This window comes from Oncorhynchus clarkii, chromosome 32, assembly GCF_045791955.1.
Source record: "Oncorhynchus clarkii lewisi isolate Uvic-CL-2024 chromosome 32, UVic_Ocla_1.0, whole genome shotgun sequence".
NCBI lineage: Eukaryota > Metazoa > Chordata > Actinopteri > Salmoniformes > Salmonidae > Oncorhynchus > Oncorhynchus clarkii.
In genome coordinates this window covers 19,236,876-19,260,804 of record NC_092178.1, presented here as the reverse complement: position 1 = coordinate 19,260,804, position 23,929 = coordinate 19,236,876, and the positions used below count along the sequence as shown (strand labels likewise).

The 23,929-nt window shown below is 42.5% G+C and overlaps 1 protein-coding gene across 3 annotated transcripts in view; it reads left to right on the top strand.

Moving 5' to 3' along the window:
• Positions 1 to 23,929, top strand: part of LOC139392197 (CUB and sushi domain-containing protein 3-like) — a 634,291-nt gene that overhangs the window by 151,136 nt on the left and 459,226 nt on the right. For all 3 annotated transcript variants that reach the window (XM_071139991.1, XM_071139990.1, XM_071139989.1), the window contains exon 3: positions 3,025 to 3,137. In XM_071139991.1, coding sequence (XP_070996092.1) covers positions 3,025 to 3,137 — 113 coding nt within the window. The remainder of the gene's footprint in view (positions 1 to 3,024; positions 3,138 to 23,929) is intronic.

Genomic DNA, 23,929 nt, shown 5'->3' with positions numbered 1-23,929 from the left:
ACACACATTGAATATCAATACACCCAGTCACTTCAAAGATACAGGTGCCCTTCCTAACTCAGTTTCTGGAGAGGAAGGAAACCGCTCAGGGATTTCACGATGAGGCCAATTGAGTTTAATGCCTGTGATAGGAGAAAACTGAGGATGGATCAACAACATTAACATCCACAATACTAACCTAAATGACAGAGTGAAAATACAAATATTCCAAAATATGCATCCTGTTTGCAATAAGACACTAAAGTAAAACTGCAAGAAATGTGGCAAAGAAGTGAACATTATGTCCTGAATACAAAGCGTTATGTTTGGGGCAAATCCATCACATCACTGAGTACCACTCTTCATATTTTCAAGCATGGTGGTGGCTGCATCATGTTATGGGTATGCTTGTCATTGGCAAAGGCTAGGGAGTTTTTTATGATAAAATTAAAATTCAATAGAGCTCAGCAGAGGCAAAATCATAGAGAAAAACCTGTTTTAGTCTGCTTTCCAACAGACACTGGGAGACAAATTCACCTTTCAGCAGGACAATAACCTTAAACACAAGGCCAAATATACAATGTAGTTGCTTACCAAGACAACCTAAATCTGCTTGAAAATGGCTGTCGAGCAATGACCAACACCCAACTTGACAGATCATGAAGAATGTTTTTAATAATAATGTGCAAATATTGTACAATCCAGGTGTGCAAAGCTCTTAGAGACTTACCCAGAAAGACTCACAGCTGTAATCACTGCCAAATGTGAATCTAACATGTATTGACTCAGGGGTGTGAATACTTATGTAAATTAGATATTTCTGTGTATCATTTTCAATAAATTTCTTCTAAAAACATGTTTTCAGTTTGTCATTATGGGGTATTGTATGTAGATGGGTGAGAAAAACATATATTTAACACATTTTGAATTCAGGCTGTAACACAACAACATGTGGAATAAGTCAAGGGGTATGAATACTTTCTGAAGGCACTGTAGCTATCTGATGCCCTTCTGCAATGTAGTGGAACTGGAATGTGACCAAAGCCAGATAGCTGATGTGAAATGCACTGAAAGCACCAGCAGGGGAGGCCATCGCTAGGGGAGAGGTGTGTGTAAGGACGACTATGAAAATGGAGTGAAGGGAAAAAAGGAAAATTGTGAGGAGATGAGAAGGAGCAGAGGAGTAGAAAAGGGAGGAAGAGGGAGGAAAAAAGATTGGAGGAGTAGAAAAGAGAGGACGATGGGGGGAAAGAAGACATCCAGGTGTTTTTTTGTCCACCTTCACAGATCACTTGTAATTGGTATTTTTGTCCAATTATAGAGGAAAGCTTGTCACTTCACTCACAATACATCGTCTTTCTGCTTCTTGCTTGATAGTCTTATTGAGATTCTACTATCAAATACAGTACACGTAAAAGTGGAACATGTATTTGTAATGACCCTGTGGCCATCAGACGATCAAAGAGATTGGCAAATAACATCTCTGAAATATGTATGTTCATACAGATGTAGGATCTTAATTTGATCACTCTTTTGTTGCTGAGAATTTTCCTGCACAGCAGGAAATAAGAACTTGAAGTGTAGTCAAGGTTTTAAAAGGTTGCTAAAGTTTGTCATTTCCAATTTAAAATCTCAGACTAGATTTGTCCTAAAAATGTATCAACACCTACAAAAAATGTCCATGAATTATTATCCATATAATAATCTACATTTCCTCTTGCTCCAGGATAATTTTCCTGCTGTAGCAAACTGGCTCAAATTAAGATCCTACATCTATCTGTATGCATTAGACTGAAAATACTGTATGTCCTTGGTTATCCCATTGTGGGCCAATGGAGGGTGGAGAGAAACCCTAAGAGAGATGATTTGTTAAAGCCATGCGGTAGGGAAGGTATTCACTTTATTCTATTCTCTCTCAAGTTCTTTGAAGCCGATGACAAGTTGAAAGGTTAATCATACTACAGGGATACTCTGTGATCTCCTAGGGTGGTTATGCAAAAGTTTTTATAAATATTTCACTTGCAAGTCTATTAGCATAACCAATAGGAATTATGTACCATGGCTCCGACCGACGTGGTTTGAAGCACACTGTCATACACTGTCATTTTCAGAGTGTTTAAATATTCAGTACTTTTTATGTCAAATTCTGGCCTCTATTGATGTGTATATTTCTCTCACCTCTCTTCACAGTATGGCTTTTTGGAGGAGAAATCCCTTTAGTGAAATGTTAACAGCCTTCCAAGCAGAGCTAGTGTAGCCCATAAGTAAGCCTGAGCCCATGTACATTTGAAATGTTATAATGATCTTTACTTTGAAATGGGGCTGTAGAATCGATCTGTTCTCCCTACACATTTAAAGGTGATCCATTCACCTTGCAGTACTGTGCTGCTGGCTCCAGTGTTTAATGTAACTCCCCCACTCAGTGCTCTGCTGCTGGCTCCAGTGTTTAATGTAACTCCCCCACTCAGTGCTCTGCTGCTGGCTCCAAGTGTTTAATGTAACTCCACCACTCAGTGCTCTGCTGCTGACTCCAAGTGTTTAATGTAACTCCACCACTCAGTGCTCTGCTGCTGACTCCAAGTGTTTAATGTAACTCCACCACTCAGTGCTCTGCTGCTGACTCCAAGTGTTTAAAGTAACTCCACCACTCAGTACTGTGCTGCTGACTCCAAGTGTTTAATGTAACTCCACCACTCAGTACTGTGCTGCTGACTCCAAGTGTTTAATATAACTCCACCACTCAGTACTCTGCTGCTGGCTCCAGTGTTTAATGTACTGTAACTCCACTAAGCTGCTTTAGCTGAATGACACAACATTAGGCTGACTAAGACATGTCAGGGTAGTATTGGCATTTTATGTTGAACTCCAGATCATTCTGATTGGTGTATGTTATTGATTAATAGTATCTTATTGGTTATTCTGACTGGTGTCTGTGTGCTATTGGTTAATGGCATCTCCAAATAATTCTGATTGGTGTAATGTATGATTGTAATGTATGATTTTCAGATCATTCTGATTTGTTTGTCGTCTCCTCTCTCGCCATAGGTTAACAGGATTCTCAATGCCACCACCAGTCACGAGCACGGGGTCCGTCTTCTCCCTGCGTCTTACCAGTGACTTCGCTGTGAGCGCTCACGGCTTTAAATTATATTATGAAGGTAAGGCTCTTCTCTTCTCCTTATATTCTTCTTCAATTCCCTCTCATTGTTTCTGTTGTTTATCCCTTGTAGTCACTCATCCAATGAACAGGACTGAGAGACTCATGTTGGATGTGATGGCTTCTGATCCAGCTGGTGACTCAGATGCTCTGCTCTGATCTCTCTGGGAGTTTGAATTTATATTTTATTTAATTAAAGAGCTTTATTGACTGTATTAGTTCCCACTGTTAGATCTGCTGTTTTCTAAGGACCTCATCAGTCCACATCAAACCAAATACAATCAAAAACACACACCGTTATAGACCTGCTGTTTTCTAAGGACCTCATCAGTCCACATCAAACCAGATCTAATCAAAACTACACACCGTTATAGACCTGAAGTTCCCTAAGGACCTCATCAGTCCACATCAAACCAGATTTAATCAAAAACACACACCGTTATAGACCTGCTGGTCTCTAAGGACCTCATCAGTCCACATAAACCAGATATAATCAAAAACACACACTGTTATAGACCTGCTGGTCTCTAAGGACCTCATCAGTCCACATCAAACCAGATATAATCAAAAACACACACTGTTATAGACCTGCTGTTCTCTAAGGACCTCATCAGTCCACATCAAACCAGATATAATCAAAAACACACAATGTTATAGATCTGAAGTTCTCTAAGGACCTCATCTGTCCACATTAAACCAGATCTAATCAAAAACCACACACTGTATAGGCCTACTGGACTGCCCCTGAGGCCAGACAGACATGTTGTCCATGTATAGCATCAAAGCATATATCTACAGAAAGGCACACATGGTTAAAACATCATCTGCATGTTTATTACACACAGTAGGTGAATGTTTTAAGTCATCCTTTAAGAACTTTAACAGTATTACAGTCTGTGTCATGAAACTTGGCATAAAGGAAGCACAAACATCTAGCATTTCCAAGAATCAACGACTATGCCAAGTAGATTAGTCCACCCCTAACCCTCGTCCAAGGCTGAGGAAGAACAAACACAACTCACACAAACACAATGTCAATCAAATTTGCGGTCAAATGTCTTCCCTGCTTTACCCCCATGATGGACCATTCTACCTCTCCTCTGTCAGCTGACTAACTAACTGTGTAGCCCTCCAGTCTTCAGACAGAACCTCCTACCCCTCGACCCATTCTCTACCCCCCAGTCCCCTCTGCCACCCTCCTACCCTCTGCCCCTCCTCTGCCACCCTCCTCTCCTCTGCCCCTCCTCTGCCACCCTCCTCTCCTCTGCCCCTCCTCTGCCAGCTGACTGGTACACTATGTAGCATCTCCAGTCTGCAGCCACGTCGTTTACCTCCCCATATATTTATTCTGGTCCCCCAGGCCCACTCAGCCACTACCCACCCGCCTGTCCACCATGAATCCATGCACAGCCTTGATACTCGCTGCAATTTCCGTGTTATTGAAATATACATCAAACATTTTAGGAAAGAAGCAAGACACTCCCTCCAGTTCTGTTACATCTCCAGAATGTAATGGATCCACTGCTTTTTAAAATGACAAAATGTAATGGATCCACTGCTTTTTAAAATTACATAATGTAATGGATCCACTGCTTTTTAAAATTACATAATGTAATGGATCCACTGCTTTTTAAAATGACAAAATGTAAAGGATTCACTGCCGTTTTAAAGTTGCATACGCCACCACGGCTTCTAAATTGGAAATATTTTAACATTCCACATTTTTTGCTTAGCAACACCTTGAACTAAAGGCATTGGGAAGGATCTAATAATTCTCTACTGTTTCCAGCTTCCACAATTCTCATGGTTTCATTATAGATTGTTAGTGCTACTATGATACTGAGTACTAGATCTGCTCAAAGCACACACACACACAAACACACACACACACACACACACACACACACACACACACACACACACACACACACACACACACACACACACACACACACACACACACACACACACACACTCACAAAGATGTGGGGTTTCCCATGGCCAATTAGACCCTGATGCTTTCACAGTCTGATAACACTTCTAATGATAATACGACTTCTTAACATTCTATTTAATGCTTTGTTTATTCCCTTTTATTCATCCCATTTGTGACTTTGAGTCTTTTCCTGTTGAATACTGTGATCGCCTAGATTCATTTAAAGGCATGGAGCATGGATTCAATCATGGACACTGATAAACTGGAGGGGGGAAAAAACTGCACTTTATTTTCTTTGTTTTTGATGGTAACCACCACTTACTGAGACAAGACGGTGAGACAAAGATATTCACGTCTAAGTAGACATGGAAAACTGCATAGCTATCCAGCCTCCTTGGCATTGGTTCAGATGATCTTCTGTATATCCTCTCACTCTCAACAGAAAGGACTAGCACCTCTGCTGCCGGGACTGTATTGATGTACTGTATTGTGCAATCGTCATGCTGCCCACGCATACCATTCCTCCCTGGCAGCGCACACACACACACACACACACACACACACACACACACACACACACACACACACACACACACACACACACACACACACACACACACACACACACACCTATCTGGCCCCCTCACCATGGCTATGCTGCTCTGCATTATTAGAGCTCACAACACCTCCACCTGCACCTCCAGCGAGTATCATCCCTCCCACGGGCCTCTCCGCCTGGGCATACCACATCTCTGGCTCCCTGGCTGCAGTTACACCCAGCTGGGGGAGGGGGGCGCCGGCACACAGTTCAACTCCTCCAGCTGCAGGAAACATTGCTTTCTCTTCCTCACACACATACTGTGTGTAGACATATACACATACTGTGTGTAGACGGGGCGGCAGGGTAGCCTAGTGGTTAGAGCATTGGATTAGTAACCGAAAGGTTGCAAGTTCAAATCCCCGAGCTGACAAGGTACAAAATCTGTCGTTCTGCCCCTGAACAGACAGTTAACCCACTAGGCCGTCATTGAAAATAAGAATTTGTTCCTAACTGACTTGCCTAGTAAAATAAAGGTTAAAAAAAATATATATATATATATATACAGAAGTTGCACACACACACACACACACCTCTGGGGTTGACAGACTGTGCGTTTGATGCCTGTAGATACTGTGTTGTATAACCTGACTCTGCATGCTCTATATGCAGTTGATTCTGTAAAGTAAGGACTGTTGAGTAGTGTTAGGTCTCGAGTGTAGGTCTTGATTTAAGAAGTGTCGAGATGACAGACTTATGTAGTCAGTGTATGGTCTGGGCAATGTCCTTTTTAACCCTTTCTTCACTGTTTAGTTGCACATACTGGGTAGATTGTCTTTTTGCAGCTGCAAAAAGCATTTCTCACACTCATATAACATGATAGATCCTGAAAAACATGTAATTTCTCAAATAATAGACTTTATTCTATACATACCAGACAGGAAGAGTACATTCATATGGATCTGTTACATCCCTGGGTACCAGTTCATCGTTTATGATTAATGATACATGCTGGACTCTAGTCTAGTGTATTGTATATGAAGGATGCCTATGATGTAAATTATTCAGTGGGCATCCCGAGGCACTTTTAGAGTATGCTAAGTTGATAACATTGGTGATGATGGTGGCAATTAGAAAGCGAGGTAGCGGTTGTGGCGTTTGCCAAATTTAGGAAGCACTGTCCTCGATTTTATGAATATGACAATAATACTTGTTCTTCTCTTCTTCATCTTCATCAGTATAGTTGTCATCATCTTTATCATCAGCAGCATCATCATCATCACCTTCATCATCATCACCTTCATCCTCTTCATCATCATGTAAGTATTATGATATCATGGATTCCACTCATTACCGTATTTCAGTCAATAATCTGCTAGCTAGAACGTACACTTTCCTAACCTGTGGATGTTTCACTGGAGAGTGAATCCCTATTGGAAACCTATCCTATCTCTGCTGAGGTTGGTTTACATTACATTCTGTAGGAGTACATGGCTTCCCTGACTCATGAGAACCCAGTGTAGAAAACCTATAATCAACCTCTGACGTGGTTTTACATTATATGTTGTAGAAAAACATGTTTCCTCTGACTGACCCACAAGAAATCACTGTAGAGTGCAGTACATGAACAAGAGTATGTACTTGCCTTTACCCATCAAACCACACACAACTCACTTCCCTTAGATGTGATAGAACATGAGCATGCCTGTCATACAGTATTAAACCTTGCAGCTAACAAGCTGTGGGAGATTTGCCTGCTGGGCTATAAGACCTGGATTTTTGAAAATTATTTTCAAATACGTTGAGTGTTCGCTTGAGTCTGGGAGGGGTTTGCATTTTTTTAAACTTTTCTATTGGTTAATTAAGCCAGGCATGCTCAAACAGGCATAGATGGAGTATTTTCATGGGGGGGGGGGACTGGGTTCTACAAAGCTATAAGGAATTGTTTTAAGAAGGATTGTTTAGCTATTTGATTTTGAATATTAAGACCCCTTGAAGTATATATTTTTTATATATTAAAACAATTATTTAATGAAATAAACATTTGGCCTTACTGCTATTTTTTATTTTAATATTTTATTTAACCTTTATTTAACCAGGTAGGCTAGTTGAGAACAAGTTCTCATTTACAACTGTGACCTGGCCAAGATAAACCAAAGCAGTGTGACACAGACAACAACACAGAGTTACACATGGAATAAACAATAAACAAGCCAATAACACAATAAACAAGTCAATGACACAGTAGAAAAAGAGAAAGTCTATATACAGTGTGTGCAAAAGGCATGAGGATGTAGGCAATAAATAGGCCATAGGAGTGAATAATTACAATTTAGCAGATTAACACTGGAGCGTTACATGAATAACAGATTGAGGGGTATTTCTGTCTGTAATAAAGCCTTTTTGTGGTATAAAAAACTCATTCTGATTGGCAGGTCCTGGCTCCCTAGTGGGTGGGCCTGGCTGCCTATGGCTGCACCCCTGCCCAGTCATGTGAAATTCATAGAATAGAGCCTAATGAGGGAGGGTAGCGCTATTGAGGCTAAAAGGAAGTTGTATGGTTTTGTCTTCAATCAATACCAACAAAAGTGTATTTGATGTTCTTTTTTGCTGCCCTCTAAATAAAGCACGGAATAGAGAAATAAAGTATAATCTATCCATTCACATCATATAAACTACCGTTAGATTTTATATTTCTGGTGTCAAAAAGGAAGCTAGAATATTGATTGTAAAAAAGCGAAGGAAAAATGAGATATGTTTTAAGATGAGAGTAGCTCGTTTAAAGCCTAGAAGCTGGAACCGTTACAAATAACTTCAGAATAATCCAACCACAATTCCAGAGGCTTGTGTTTGCGAGGACATTGCATTCCTAGAGCAGTGCATTTTGGTAAAGTTGCAGAATGTGTGCCATTATGCTAAGAGCTAGCTGAAAGCACTCAGGCATCTAGTCTAGTCAGTGAATATTAAATCTCCTGCCACATAAGTGAAAGATGCATACTATCCTCATGCGAAATGCATTCATTGTCGCATATAGATGTTGGATCTTAATTTGATCCCTTTTCGTTGCTGAGTATTTTCCTGCAAAGCTGGAAATGCAAACTTGTAATGTATTTGAGTTTTAAAAAGGCTTCTAAAGTTTGTAATTTTCACTCAGAAATTTCAGACTTGATTTGCTCTAATGAAAAATGTATCAACACCTACAAAAATGTCCATTAATTATAATCCAAATAATAATTCACATTTCTTGTTGCTACAGTATTATTTTCCAACTGTAGCAAACTGGCTCATATTAAAAGCCTATGACTTTACACACAAATTCCATTTACTCTAATGTTCCGAAAGAATTTCAGGGAGAACAGCTTGTGTGTTGGTGTTAGTTTTAATAAACGTGGGGGAGACATTATGGATGTTAGAATGCTTCAAGTGTCAATCTGCAGTTGCTACATCCATTTTTGGGCTGAATTAATTATATGTGCACATTGATTATTGAAGAATATAACTTATAAATGCTTCATGAACTTTAGCTAAACTTTCATACCTCATCAGAAACCAAAATATAAGCTTGTTTTTCTCCAATATTTGTAAACAAAGTACATGTAAACAAAACATGGTTAAAACTATCATTTAGGCCTCCCGGGTAGCGCAGTGGTTAAGGGCGCTGTACTGCAGCGCCAGCTGCGCCACCAGAGACTCTGGGTTCGCGCCCAGGCTCTGTCGTAACCGGCCGCTACCGGGAGGTCCGTGGGTCGACGCACAATTGGCCTAGCGTCGTCCGGGTTAGGGAGGGTTTGGCCGGTTTGGCCGGTAGGGAAATCCTTGTCTCATCGCGCACCAGTGACTCCTGTGGCGGGCCGGGCGCAGTGCGCGCTAACCAAGGTTGCCAGGTGCACGGTGTTTCCTCCGACACATTGGTGCGGCTGGCTTCCTGGTTGGAGGGCGCTGTGTTAAGAAGCAGTGCGGCTTGGTTGTGTATCGGAGGACGCATGACTTTCAACCTTCGTCTCTCCCGAGCCCGTACAGGAGTTGTAGTGATGAGACAAGATAGTAGCTACTAAACAATTGGATACCACGAAAAAGGGGTAAAATAAAATAAACTATCATTTAGATATCGTGGATGGTCAATCCTTGCATCCATAGCTCTGTCCATTTCTCCAGCCCCGTCCCTCTGTAGCGGCTGTTGGAAGGAGAGGACCAAGGTGCAGCGTGGTAGGCGTTCATACTTTATTTGAACTGAACACTGAAATAACAAAAATAACAGAAATAACAACGAGAACGAACGAAACCGCAACAGTTCTGTCTGGTGCAGACATACACAAAAAAAACTACCCACAAGGCACAGGTGGGAAAAGGCTAGTATCAATCAGAAACAACGATAGACAGCTAGCTGCCTCTGATTGAGAACCACACCCGGCCAAACACACAGAAATAGAAAACATAGAACACAAAAACATAGAATGCCCACCCCAACTCACCCCAACATAGAATGCCCACCCCCTCCCCACCCCAACTCACCAAACAAAAATAGAGACATAAAAAGGATCTGTAAGGTCTGGGCGTGACACACGCATCTTTTTATTGAAACAATGGTGGGGAGGACGCTTTGTTATTTTTTCAACTGCTGAATGCCACTTTAAAAATCAAATATCATTTCTAGCTCTTTGATTGGACTATAGACAATTGCACATTCTCAGTTGACAATCTTGTTGTTTACTAAGACTCCCAGTTCCAGAATTGAGTGGCTATGTTCTTTCTAACCATCAAACCATTTAAAGCATGACATATTTAACATAGCTCTCTTCTATAGTGTGTACTCAGACATTACAGAGAAAAACAACTTTGGGCATGAATGAGAGGAAATAGGCAATGAAGTCAATCACTGCATATAGCAAGCCTTTAGGTTTCTCTATCCCTCTCTCCTTCTCTCCCTCTCTCCACTTTCTCTCCCATCAGCCAGTCTGTCTTCTAAAAGTGACAGAAAACTGGCAATATTTTAGACATGCAGCGTAATTATCTTGGCCATGCTTATGGACACGTTCCGCGTAATCAGGATCCTACATGCCGTTGCCAAAGCCTCCAGGATGTCACAGTGTTGTTCATGTTAAGATTGCCTCCTCTCAAAGTTCTAATGTCCTGTTTGTGTGTAATCCTCAACATTTTGACAATGCAGTCTCTCACTAACGTCTGTAAGAGAGGTAAGATTCGTTAAGTAAGATATTCAATTAATTTCCTCCTATGAAGGTTTACGTGTCCTAGTTCACCTGGGACGACACACCTCCTTGAAGAACACCATGCAGACATGGGTTCAAATATTATTTGAAATAACTTTATTTGATTTAGCCCTGTCTGGCGTGTCAGATGGGGGGGGGGGGGGGGCTATTCCATTGCTTCCATTCTGTCAGACAAGCTCGATCAAGCACAGCTAAAGTATTTGACAGGCAAACAAATACTATTTGAATGCAGGTTGTCATTTAATAGGATCTCTATGGTCGAACCCATCTCTCCTCCCTCCCTCAGACCAACCCGACTGCCTGTCATCCCTGGGATTGGTTTGATTGACAGCTAATAGTCACCTCCAATTCACCCCGTAATAAAATATGGATTAATAAAGAAAATGGACACTAACTGAAAGCGTAAGGCACCATCTGCAGCCAGCCAGCCCTGAGGCTATTTCTGACCACACTGCCATGTCAGTTATAAGTATAAAGTGGCTAGGCCTTGGGTGGAGAGGGAGCATGTTGGGCATGGTGAAAGACAGCTAACAAGCGGGTATGAATTATGACCCTGACACACAGGTGAATACATGACAACTTGGTCAACTCTGCTGTGATGTCAGTTGGCATCCTTCCATTTGACCATATACAGGCTGGTGTTATTCTGCTCAGCAGTAATTGACTTTATTGCCCATTTCCTCTCTCTGTCATGTCCAGTAACAACCCTCTCAAAGCCTCTTTCCTCTAGGTAATGTTCTGAGCACACACTATATAGGAGAGATGGAATAAATGTGTTGCTTTAAAAAAGATGGTTAGACGTTTACGTGTGAGCTATGCTTCCCTTCAAAGGCAAAACGCAGTAACCACAAATTTGGTCAAAAATCTTTGAACTGTTGTAATTGCCAGGTATATTATCTGGTATTTAGCTTCCTCACACAAGAACAAGCCAGTTGATCCGAATATATCATGAAGTATCAGAAATTGCAGTCTGTCAAGACAAAAAGTCTTTGATGTCAGATTTTGCAGAAACTTAAAGTATGTAGTTACTGCGTTTTACCTATGTAGGGCAGTATTTTATATGCATGTATACCTATATATGTTGGATTGATCATACATTCTTATGACAGGTTATAGAGCATTCAACTAGCAGGCTAAAGTGGTTACCAGAATATTGACTCAATTGGCTCTGCTGTCTGTCCACCTCCCAGGACCCCAGAGCTGTTAACATCTCTTTTTCTTCAATGGGTTTCCGATCAAAAGCAGCGCCGCTTCTTTCCCTTTAATTGAATACGAAGGTGATGAAGAGTGTCTAAGGGATCTCAGAGAAGCGTAAATACTTTTTGGGTCAATACTCTAGTCTCTCTCTGTGTCTCCCTGGCATGGCGGTGGCTGTTGCTGCCGGGTTCATTGTTAAACAGTCCTTAAAAAAAACTTGAAGTGTCAAAGGAGGCTCCTTTATTTTCAAGTCAATGATTTCTCCAAGTTTCAGTTCAATAATCCATTAGTATGCTTCCCATTTCAAAGATCACTGCCAAAGCTTGTTCATTAAACTGTCTGGGTACCCAAGCCTAGTATTGAAGTCCCCCTGTCATTTTCAAACTCTCTAATTGCACGTTGTTTACAGCCAGTGACGTGCAACTCAACTGCACCGCAAAGACAAAGAATAAGAAAGAGCAAATCACTTTAATTATTTAGAGGACTTAAAATGGGTGACATTGTCATCTGGCATTTTCTTTGATTGGTGTTAAACTAATAACATGAAAAATACCAAATTTCAAAGAATTACAATCTGTTGTCTGTGTTGAATCATCTTCACAAAAATGTGCTTTCTTTACCCGTTTTTCGAAACAATGATAACTTTACATTTGAATGTTTAGTCATGTATCAGGCACTCTCTAGCCAGAGACTCGAACCAGCAATCTTTCAGTTACTGGCCTAGCACACTTAGCCACTACCTGCTGCCCCAATAACTGATACTTTACTATTGTTCAAGTACCATCCATCATTACTTCTCCTTATCAAAGTAGTATTTCCATTTAACCCAATGTCATTTCAGCTCTGCCTCCGATTCAAATGACTGTAATGCTCTTCGGCACTTCTTCTTCTTTCTCATGGCTAATCCTTCACTCACTATCTTTCGATGGAAAACCTCTTGTCAGCAGATTGTTTTGTCATTTATCATACTTCTGGCAGATGACATCATATCACACCTTAGAAAAAGGTGCTTGTTCACACACTGTTTAGTCTTTGTCATATACCAGACAATCCCCCTTTCCCGCATCGACGCAAGTAGTCTTTGAGGTGGATTGCTCTCTTTGCAGCATAGTTAACTTTGAGGTGTCAGAGAAAGACTCCAAGAAGCCCCCCGCCACCCAGCCCCTGTGTCTCTGATAGCTGCCAGTTAGAGTAGACAGACACTTCTTACAGAATTAATTAAAGAGGTGAATGCTAATTGCTAGCATTCAATAAAGATCGTTTGCCCCGAGGGGCCAAAATGAGATGCGCAGTTCAATTGAAAATCTTTACTTGTCTGGCACTGCCAATTTAGAAGGCTGGGTGTTGCAGACTACCTGGCTGTTAGGGGGGGATCGTTTGAACTCGAAAAATGAAAGGGGCGAAAGAGACAGTGAGAGAGAGAGAGAGAGAGAGAGAGAGAGAGAGAGAGGGAGAGAGAGAGAGTGAGAGAGAGAGAGAGAGAGAGACGGGGAAGTCGAGAGAGGGTGAAGTCGAGAGAGAGATAGAGAGAGAGAGAGAGAGAGAGGGGGAAGTCGAGAGAGAGAGAGTGAAGTTGAGAGGGAGAGAGAGAGAGGGAGGGAGAGAGGTGGAGAGAGATAGAAAGAGAGATAGAAAGAGGGAAGTCGAGAGAAAGAAAGAGGGCGAGAGAGGGGAAGAGAGTAGGAAGTTTAAAGAGAGGGAGGGAGAGGGAAGTCAGGAGGGAGGAAGGGAGGGAGAGAGAGAGAGATGCATCTAAAGAGGGAGAGAGAGAGCGAGAGAAGTCGAACCGCTTACTGGTAGGCCAAACAAGCTCGCAGAACAAGACCGTAGCGCATAAAAAATTGTTTGTCCCTGGTAGCAACACTCTCTACCAGGTGCCTCTAGAAGCAATGTCAGCACAATAATTGTTTGTAGGCAGCTAAATGAAATGGGTCTCCATGGCCGAGCAGCCACACACAAGCCTAAGATCGCCATGTGCAATGCCAAGGGTTGACTGGGGTGGTGTAAAGCTCGCCCGACTCTTGAGCAATGGATACGCGTTCTCTAGAGTGATAAATCACGCTTCACCATTTGGCAGTCCAACAGACAAATCTGGGTTTTGTCGGATGCCAGGAGAACGCTACCTACCCGAATGCATAGTGCCAACTGTAAAGTGTTGTGGAGGAGGAATAATGGAACCAAGTCACCACAGCAATGGTCCAACATCTAGTGGAAACCCTTCCCAGAAAATTGGAATGAGATATTCGATAATACTTTTGGTCATGTAGTGTATTTCTTCCTATTTTGCCCTTTCTTTTTGTTTAGAGGTATGGATGGATAATCTCTCCTACATTCAGTTTCTGCCTGGGGTTCCATGTTGTTTTCAAATGAATGGGACATGTATTCTAACACGCCAGGTATTGACCGTAGAATTTGACCCTCTGATTTACTCTCAGCATGCAGTAATTACACCATAGACCAGTGTTAGTCTTCCTGGTTGTGCTCAACGACGTGAGACTTATTCGATTTAACATTGAAAGAGATACAGTATGAGACATTTAGCTAGCTACTGAGAGAGAGGGTGGCAGTAAACCAATTCTAGGTTTTAGTAATCACTCACAGCTTTCACAGACTTGATGGGTCCTATTTTCTGGTCTCCTTGATTGGAAAAAGAGAAATAACAAAAGATGGTGCATGGTTGGGTGGCAACTAAATTGCGCTGACAATGTAAGGACGATGGGCCTAGTAGATTAATTTGTGATAAGGGAGAACTATCACATTGCGTGGTGGCCATGTTAAACTTTACATATCTGTGCCTTGGGAATGATGCCACTCTACTTCTCAGCCTTGTGCATAAACAGTTTGGACCCTCTCTAGCCCGGTAATCCAACCCACCTTGTAAACCGAGACCCCGCTTTGTTTGCTAGCTTCTTCTTCAATCTCTTCTTCCCACACACTTTGACATTTCCTCATTTCCTGTCTTTAACGCTATGCCCCCTGTTTGACTTATGTCCACGTAATAACACGACAGCACCACCAGATACTGTAGCCTGCTCCCAAAAAGGCACCCTATTCCCAACAGAGTGCACTACTTTTGACCAGAGCCCTATGGGCAGAGCAGTATAAAGGGAATAGGGAGCCTTTTGGGACAGAGCTGTAGTTTCCCCTCCCATCTTCCTGGGAGTGGATGTGCTCTGCCAGTACCTGACGAAGCAAATCTCCAACTACCTGCAACTAACAGCAGGTGTTAAGAGATTAAGGCAAAACTGCTGTCCTCTAGAGAGGCAGGTTTACTGTAGGCTGTTAAGACTAACTTTATTTTAGGGATTTTACATAATTTCAGTGTAAGGTTTCGGTGCATGATTTCAGTGTAATGTTTCGCTGCATGATTTCAGTGCATGATTTCAGTGTAAGGTTTCGGTGCATGATTTAAGTGTAATGTTTCGGTGCATGATTTCTGTGCATGATTTCAGTGTAAGGTTTCGGTGCATGATTTCAGTGCATGATTTCAGTTTTGTTAGTGATGAATTAATGAGGACAAGGTTGGGAGATTTGAAAGATTAGTAAGGAAAGGTTTCTGTTATTATTATAATATACAGTATGTTGCCACTATAAAACACATAACCTATGAACCTATGAAAATCTAAGACTGCTGTTTTCCGGATTATACCAACTGTAGCTCCTTAGACTCCACTACTCCCTCCCCAGTGATGATGCCCAAGATTGGCTTCCTATAGAGTGTCACACATTTGCCTGCCTGAAATTATAGCGGTGTTGCCGAGCCTCTTTATATCAAAGTCTCCCCAGAATTTGTCCTAAGCACACATGTTGATTCCTAATCATTCTTCCTGCTCAGTCTTAAAACAGTTTAATTTTTAAACATTCTGGCACAGCATGGCTTTCCCCTATAGATTGACTTTTTAATTGTGACGTAAGAACTACAGCGCTGCAATGTGTGTTGACTCAGGATTTCACTAAAACCAACCTCACTCCAGCAGTAAGAAGGAAAGTGCTGCGTTGGTGCTCTGGTAGTTTGTCATTAGAAGTGGTAATGTTGTAACATTGCACACACACGTACACAAACACACACACACACACACCACACACACACACACACACACACACACACACACACACACACACACACACACACACACACACACACACACACACACACACACACAGAAATGGCAGCTGTTGTTAATTGGATGGATGAAGGTGATGACCCTGTAAGCGGGTGTACAAATGGCTGGGTTCCTTTGGCTGGCAAGGAACATGGCAGCAGAATTGTTTGTCATTGTTTAGCCATCAATAACATATTGAGTTGGGGAGACTAGCAACGCCTATTGATTAACATATATTTATTTTTATTTAATTTGACCTTTATTTAACTAGGCAAGTCCATAAAATATATTTTTGAGTGATTTTGCGTTTCAGGATCGGTTGTATATTAACCCATTGGGAGCCATGCGCCTCCTTTCTGCAGTAGTATATAGCCACACTGGGACCATATAAACAGAGCTATATATTTATCTAAATACATGACTCCGCATATTACCCAGTGGAGGCTGGTGGGAGGAGCTATAGGACTGGCTTATTGTAATGGCTGGAATGGAATAAATAGAATGATATCAAACAAATCAAGCATACGGAAACCACATGTTTGACTCCCCGTTCCAGTTTTTCCATTCTAGCCATTATAATGACCTCGTCCTCCTATAGCTTCTCCCACCAGTCTCCACTGGTATTACCATACTCTGGGGAACTCCGCGTGAATTAATACTATGCATGTATACACTTTTAGAAAAAAAGTTCCAAAAGGGTATCCGGCTTTCCCAATATGATAACCGTTTTGGTTATACTTGGAACCGAAAAGGGTTCTTCCCTGAGCCAAAAATCGTTCTTCAAAGGGTTATCTTATGGGGACAGCCGAAGAACCCTTTTAGGTTCTAGATAGCACCTTTTTTTTATCTAAGAGCGTAGCCCTCTCCTCAGGACTAACCTTAGTCCAGGTCAAGCCAAATAAGGAATAATGTTTTCAATCATAGCAGTTTGGAATAAACATCCTCTTTTCCTATAAGGACTTCCGTGAGTAGGTTGTGTTGAGATAAATCTCCAGACCGATTAACATTCACTGACAATTTCAGTAGCGTCTCTCTGCAGCAGCAGTAAGCCCTCTCCTCCACCAACACGATGCCCGGGGGCCCTCAGCAGCACCTACTAAATCTGCACCGCCATTGAGAATGCCCTAGGAACATGCAAGGAGACAGTGAACTGCAACATTGAACAACCCACATGTCAATAATATCTAGCTTTTGCTGTTTCTTTTGTTATTTACAGATTGTACAAGGCAGTATTTATAAAGAAGTCTTAGCATAGTCTGTTAATTACTAAAGCTTTTTTTTTTTTTTTTTCTCAAACGCAATTTTGATTACCCATAATCAAAATAATGCACAGCAGATTATTATTTTTGTGTTTTCCATAAATGGTTATTAAAATAAAATGTAATCTAGTTTATGATTGTTGTGAAGTTCTGGCACCCATCTCTAGGAGTCTCTGTTTTGTTCTGGCACCCATCTCTAGGTGTCTCTGTTTTGTTCTGGCACCATCTCTAGGTGTCTCTGTTTTGTTCTGGCACCCATCTCTAGGTGTCTCTGTTTCATAGAAACTCTCTCTCACACACACACACACACTCACACACACACACAAACACACACTCTCTCTTTTCTCTCTCTGTCTGTCTGTTTGTCTGTCTGCTCAGTACTGTGCAACCACCCATAGTAGACTCAGCAAGGCTAGGATCCTTTGTATTAAACATCATGGCAAATGGGCATTAGCAAATGCTGGTAACAAATGAGTTTCCACCCCAATATGTGGCTATAGTTCTAATAATCCTTATTAGCAAATCATTGGTAGCATTATTTCACATTTTTTCATTCTCAACAGAACCATTTGTTTTTTTATTTTGTTCCACTGTTCCGACCAGCATAATAAAGTTCTGAACCGGTTCGAAGCAAAAAAAGTACCGGTTTATATCGTTCCTTTCTGTTTCGTTTGAACCTGTGAAATCAACCGTTTTTTTTTACATTTAGCTCATTAAATTACTTTACCAAACAGTGCAGATAGAGCAGGCAAGCTAGTTGTTTACATGCGTGATGGAGTGCAGTGTAGCCTATGGCGATAGATGCAACAGAAATTTTGCAGGTGGGGAGAGAGCAAGAGAGGGTTGAGGAGGAGGCTTGAAGCACTGGGCATCTTGTTATGACATGCATTATCTGAATTAGGTCCACAGAAGTATACCTAGTAGGAGTGGCTTCTATGGAGGAACTTTGAATGTCCTTTGAGCTAGCTAGCTAACAAGCTTGAGCTAGTTAACTAACAAGCTTGTATGCGCAGAGTGGCACAAGAATGAAGTACACGTCTTACATTTTTATGATCAGTACTACCAATGTGAACGTGATAAGTAGGCCTATAGTATCCTTAACTAGCTTTGAAAAAGTGAATCCATTCTTCTCTTGTAAATAAAAACATCTATCTCCCCATCTTTTGAATCAAGCTTGTAATGTCAGTACAGTAGCCTATGCTTCTGAGGGGGGAGAAGCCTAAATACACACAGGCCAAGATTTTCAGCTTGCAAGCAGACATTGGAATAAGTCTCTGAATGACAGAGTGAGGGCTTTGCATAGGCACTTTGTTGTGTTTTGTTGTGGGACTAGAAAAAAATGACTGGAATGTATTTTAACGTTATTAGCCGGTTCCCATGCTTTTAAAAGTAATGGTTCTGTTCCGGAACAATGTGGATCACTTTCATTCCAGGTTCCATTTCTTTTCCTTGAAAAATGTTTGTTATTTTACGGTTTTCTGTTCTATTCCCTGAACCATTTCCAACCCCTGGTTAGCATAATAATAATTTTATTTGACTGGTAATCAGCTCAATGCTAACTTGCATATTGTGAAGCATGGTGAGGTTTATCTTCCCCACTACCCCTCCCCCTAAACACACACACACACACACACACACACACACACACACACACACACACACACACACACACAGAGAGAAAACCTCAAACATATACCACTGTATCTGCACCTCCAAGCTGCCACTCTGCCGAGTTTATACTATTCAATCCTAATCCCCAGTTTTACTGTTAAAGTGTTAAAGCTTCGGAGTGACAGATCCCCCAGCCCACTCCTGCTCTGTGTCTGCCTTTCTGTGCTGCTACCTATTTGAGACACACACACACACACACACACACACACACACACACACACACACACACACACACACACACACACACACACACTACTGTGCTGTTGTTACTATAGCTCTCACTGTGCATGCAATACAGTGCACCCCGGCGTGGGATGGGAATTGAGGATTGCAAGGCCTGGATCTGGATGGACTCAGCCATCCAGCGGTTGTGTCCCAAATGGCACCCTATTCCCTATATAGTGTACTACTTTTGACCAGGGCACAAATGGCTCCGGTCAAAAGTTGTGTACTATATAAGGAATAGGGTGGCATTTGGGACACTAGCCAGAGTGTTGCTGTGATTGATGGCACTGCTTGTAGCCTGACCTTGCAGCCGCTGGAACAGGGGGGAAAGATGCATTCACGGCCTGGATAATGAAGAGCTGTGACGCTCCCTGCATGGATGTGGTGATTATGTTAGGCCCATCAGTCAGCCTCTTGCATCACACAGTGGAGAGGAGAGGAGAGGGGACCCCTTCCGCCTTGATTTCCCCAGACACACTGGCTGTTCTCTATACACTCACACACACGCAGTGGTGGAAAAGTTGCCATGCTTGAGTAAAAGTAAAGATACCTTAATAGAAAATTACTCAAGTAAAATGGGAGTCACCAAGTAAAATACTACTTGAGTAAAAGTCTTAAAGAATTTGGTTTTTAATATAGTATATTTAGTATATTTTAGAAATTACATTTACTTTTGATATTTAAGTATCAAAAGTAAAAGTATGAATCATTTCACATTCATTATATTAAGCAAATCAGACGGCATTATTTTCCTGTATTTCTTTTATTTATTTACGGATAGCCAGGGGCACACTCCAACACATCATTTAAAAATGAAGCATTTGTGTTTAGTGAGTCTGCCAGATAAAAGGAACTAGGGATGACCAGGGATGTTCTATTGATGTGTGCTAAGCATTCAAATTGTAACGAGTACTTTTGGGTGTCAAGGAAAATGAATACAGTCGTGGCCAAACGTTTTGAGAATGACACAAATATTAATTTTCACAAAGTTTGCTGCCTCAGTGTCTTTAGATATTTTTGTCAGATGTTACTATGGAATACTGAAGTATAATTACAAGCATGTCATAAGTGTCAAAGGCTTTTATTGACAATTACATGAAGTTGATGCAAAGAGTCAATACTTGCAGTGTTGACCCTTCTTTTTCAATACTTTTTGCAATCCGCCCTGGCATGCTGTCAATTAACTTCTGGGCCACATCCTGACTGATGGCAGCCCATTCTTGTATAATCAATGCTTGGAGTTTGTCAGAATTTGTGGGTTTTCGTTTGTCCACCAGCCTCTTGAGGATTGACCACAAGTTCTCAATGGGATTAAGGTCTGGGGAGTTTCCTGGCCATGGACCCAAAATATCTATGTTTTGTTCCCCGAGCTACTTAGTTATCATTTTTGCCTTATGGCAAGTTGCTCCATCATGCTGGAAAAGGCATTGTTCGTCACCAAACTGTTTCTGGATGGTTGGGAGAAGTTGCTCTCGGCGAATGTGTTGGTACCATTCTTTATTCATGGCTGTGTTCTTAGGCAAAATTGTGAGTGAGCCCACTCCCTTGGCTGAGAAGCAACCCCACACATGAATGGTCTCAGGATGCTTTACTGTTGGCATGACACAGGACTGATGGTAGCGCTCACCTTGTCTTCTCCGGACAAGCTTTTTTCCGGATGCCCCAAACAATCGGAAAGGGGATTCATCAGAGAAAATGATTTTACCCCAGTCCTCAGCAGTTCAATCCCTGTACCTTTTGCAGAATATCAGCCTGTCCCTGATGTTTTTCCTGGAGAGAAGTGGCTTCTTTGCTGCCCTTCTTGACACCAGGCCATCCTCCAAAAGTCTTTGCCTCACTGTGCGTGCAGATGCACTCACACCTGCCTGCTGCCATTCCTGAGCAAGCTCTGTACTGGTGGTGCCCCGATCCCGCAGCTGAATCAACTTTAGGAGACGGTCCTGGCACTTGCTGGACGTTCTTGGGCGGCCTGAAGCCTTCTTCACAACAATTGAACTGCTCTCCTTGAAGTTCTTGATGATCCTATAAATTGTTGATTTAGTTGCAATCTTACTGGCAGCAATATCCTTGCCTGTGAAGCCCTTTTTGTACAAAGCAATGATGTCAGCACGTGTTTCCTTGCAGATAACCATGGTTGACAGAGGAAGAACAATGATTCCAAGCACCACCCTCCTTTTGAAGCTTCCAGTCTGTTATTCGAACTCAATCAGCATGGCAGAGTGATCTTCAGCCTTGTCCTCGTCAACACTCACACCTGTGTTAATGAGAGAATCACTGACATGATGTCAGCTGGTCCTTTTGTGGCAGGGCTGAAATGCATTGGAAATGTTTTTGGGGGATTCAGTTCATTTCCATGGCAAAGAGGGACTTTGCAATTAATTGCAATTCATCTGATCACTAACATTCTGGAGTATGTGCAAATTGCCATCATACAAACTTGAGGCAGCAGACTTTGTGAAAATTCATATTTGTGTCATTCTCAAAACTTTTGGCCACGACTGTATTGTAAAAAGTACATTATTTTCTTTAGGAAGGTAGTGAAGTAAAAGTAAAAGTAGTCAAAAATATAAATAGTAAAGTAAAGTAGAGATACCCCAAAAAACTGCACTTTAAAGTATTTTTACTTAAGTACTTTACACCACTGCACACACGTAATTAAAACTAGGAAAGTGAGTTAAGAACAAATTCTTATTTTCAATGATGGCCTAGGAACAGTGGATTAACTGCCTGTTCAGGGGCAGAATGACAGATTTGTACCTTGTCAGCTCGGGGGTTTGAACTTGCAACCTTCCAGTTATTAGTCTAACGCTCTAACCACTAGGCTACCCTGCCGCTCCATAAGGGGAGAGACCCACAGACCTCCCCACCCTCGATGGGGTTATCAAAGCTTGGGTGCCAAGGGAGTCTCGCAGGACATCTGCTGCCCGTCTTCTGTGGTTCCAGACTGGTGCTCCAGTCCTCTCACATCTCGTTATGCATGCTGCATCTTAAACCAGCAAGACAGGTAGGTGAGTGGGAGGAGAAACAGCATCAAAAACCAGAGGAGAACAAAGGCCTCTCTCAATAGTGTCCATGCCTCCCAGCATTATGTAGCCATTTGTGATGGTGTGGATACAGCATACTGATGAGGATAGAGGTCCAGGAGATTCAAACTGACAACGACCCTGCCGGCCAACATACAGTATCTGTATCCGTCTAAGTTGATGTGTGAGTAAGCACATACGAAGTTACAGTATATTCTTCTAGAATCAATTTACACGTCCAAAAATGAATGTAGCAACTGCTGATTGCCCCTTTATTGGCATGACAATAAATTATTGTGTTGCAAAATTGACAATGCCTCATATCTCAAACCGATTGCATTTACACAATATATCAACAACTCAAGGCTGAGAAGCCCCTCTTCCTCTTCCTCCTCCTCTCCTTCCTCCTCGCCCTCATCCCCCTCTTCCTCCTCCTTCTTTACCTGCTCCTCCTCCCCCTCCACTTTCTCCTCCTCCTCTTATTCCTCCCCCTCTTCCTCCTCCGCCTCCTCCTAAACCTTCTCCTCCTAGCCCTCCACTTTCTCCTCCTCCTCCTCCTTGTCCTCCTTCTCCGCTTCGTCCTCCCCCTCTCCCTTCTCCCCTTCCCCCTCTTCCTCATCCCCCTCTTCCTCCTCCTGCTACACATGCTCTTCCTCCCCCTCCACTTTCTCCTCTCGATCCACTTTCTCCTCCTCCTCCTCCTACACCTGCTCTTCCTCCCCCTCCACTTTCTCCTCCTCCTCCTCCTACACCTGCTCTTCCTCCCCCTCCACTTTCTCCTCTCCCTCCACTTTCTCCTCCTCCTCCTTCTGCTCCTCCTCCTCCTCCTTCTCCTATACCTGCTCTTCCTTCACCTCCACTTTCACATCCCCCTCCACTTTCACCTCCTCCTCCTTCTGCTCCTCCTCCTCCTCCTTCTGCTCCTCCTCCTCCTACACCTGCTATTCCTCCCCCTCCACTTTCTCCTCCTCCTCCTCCTCCTCCTCCTACATCTGCTATTCCTCCCCCTCTACTTTCTCCTCCCCCTCCACTTTCTCCTCCTCCTCCTCCTTCTGCTCCTCCTCCTCCTACATCTGCTATTCCCCCCATCCACTTTCTCCTCCCCCTCCACTTTCTTCTCCTCCTCCTTCTGCTCCTCCTCCTCCTACACCTGCTATTCCTCCCCCTTCACTTTCTCCTCCTCCTCTCCCTGCTCCTCCTCCTGCTCCTCCTCCTTCTCCTACACCTGCTATTCCTCCCCCTCCACTTTCTCCACTTTCTCCTCCACCTATACAGGACTACATGAACCTTTTTTTTATTTATCTACATGTTTTATTACACAGCAGCAGCTCCATTGTATATGCAGGGGATGAAAGCGGACGCCTGCGTGCATGTGTGCCTTGTGCCTTTGTCATTGGCCCTGGATAGACAGGTCCACTGATAATGATCTGAGTGCCTAGATATTGCACATGGCGCAACTCTAAGTGGCCGTAAACCTCTGCTACCATTAGAAAGCCACCTGCGTGCCCCTGCTCCCCACTGTTGCTGCCTCGCCCAGTCCTCTCTACCCCCATATAAAGAGGAGGTTAAGTGTGTTCAACGGACTCTGATAATAGATGATAAAGTAATGTGAT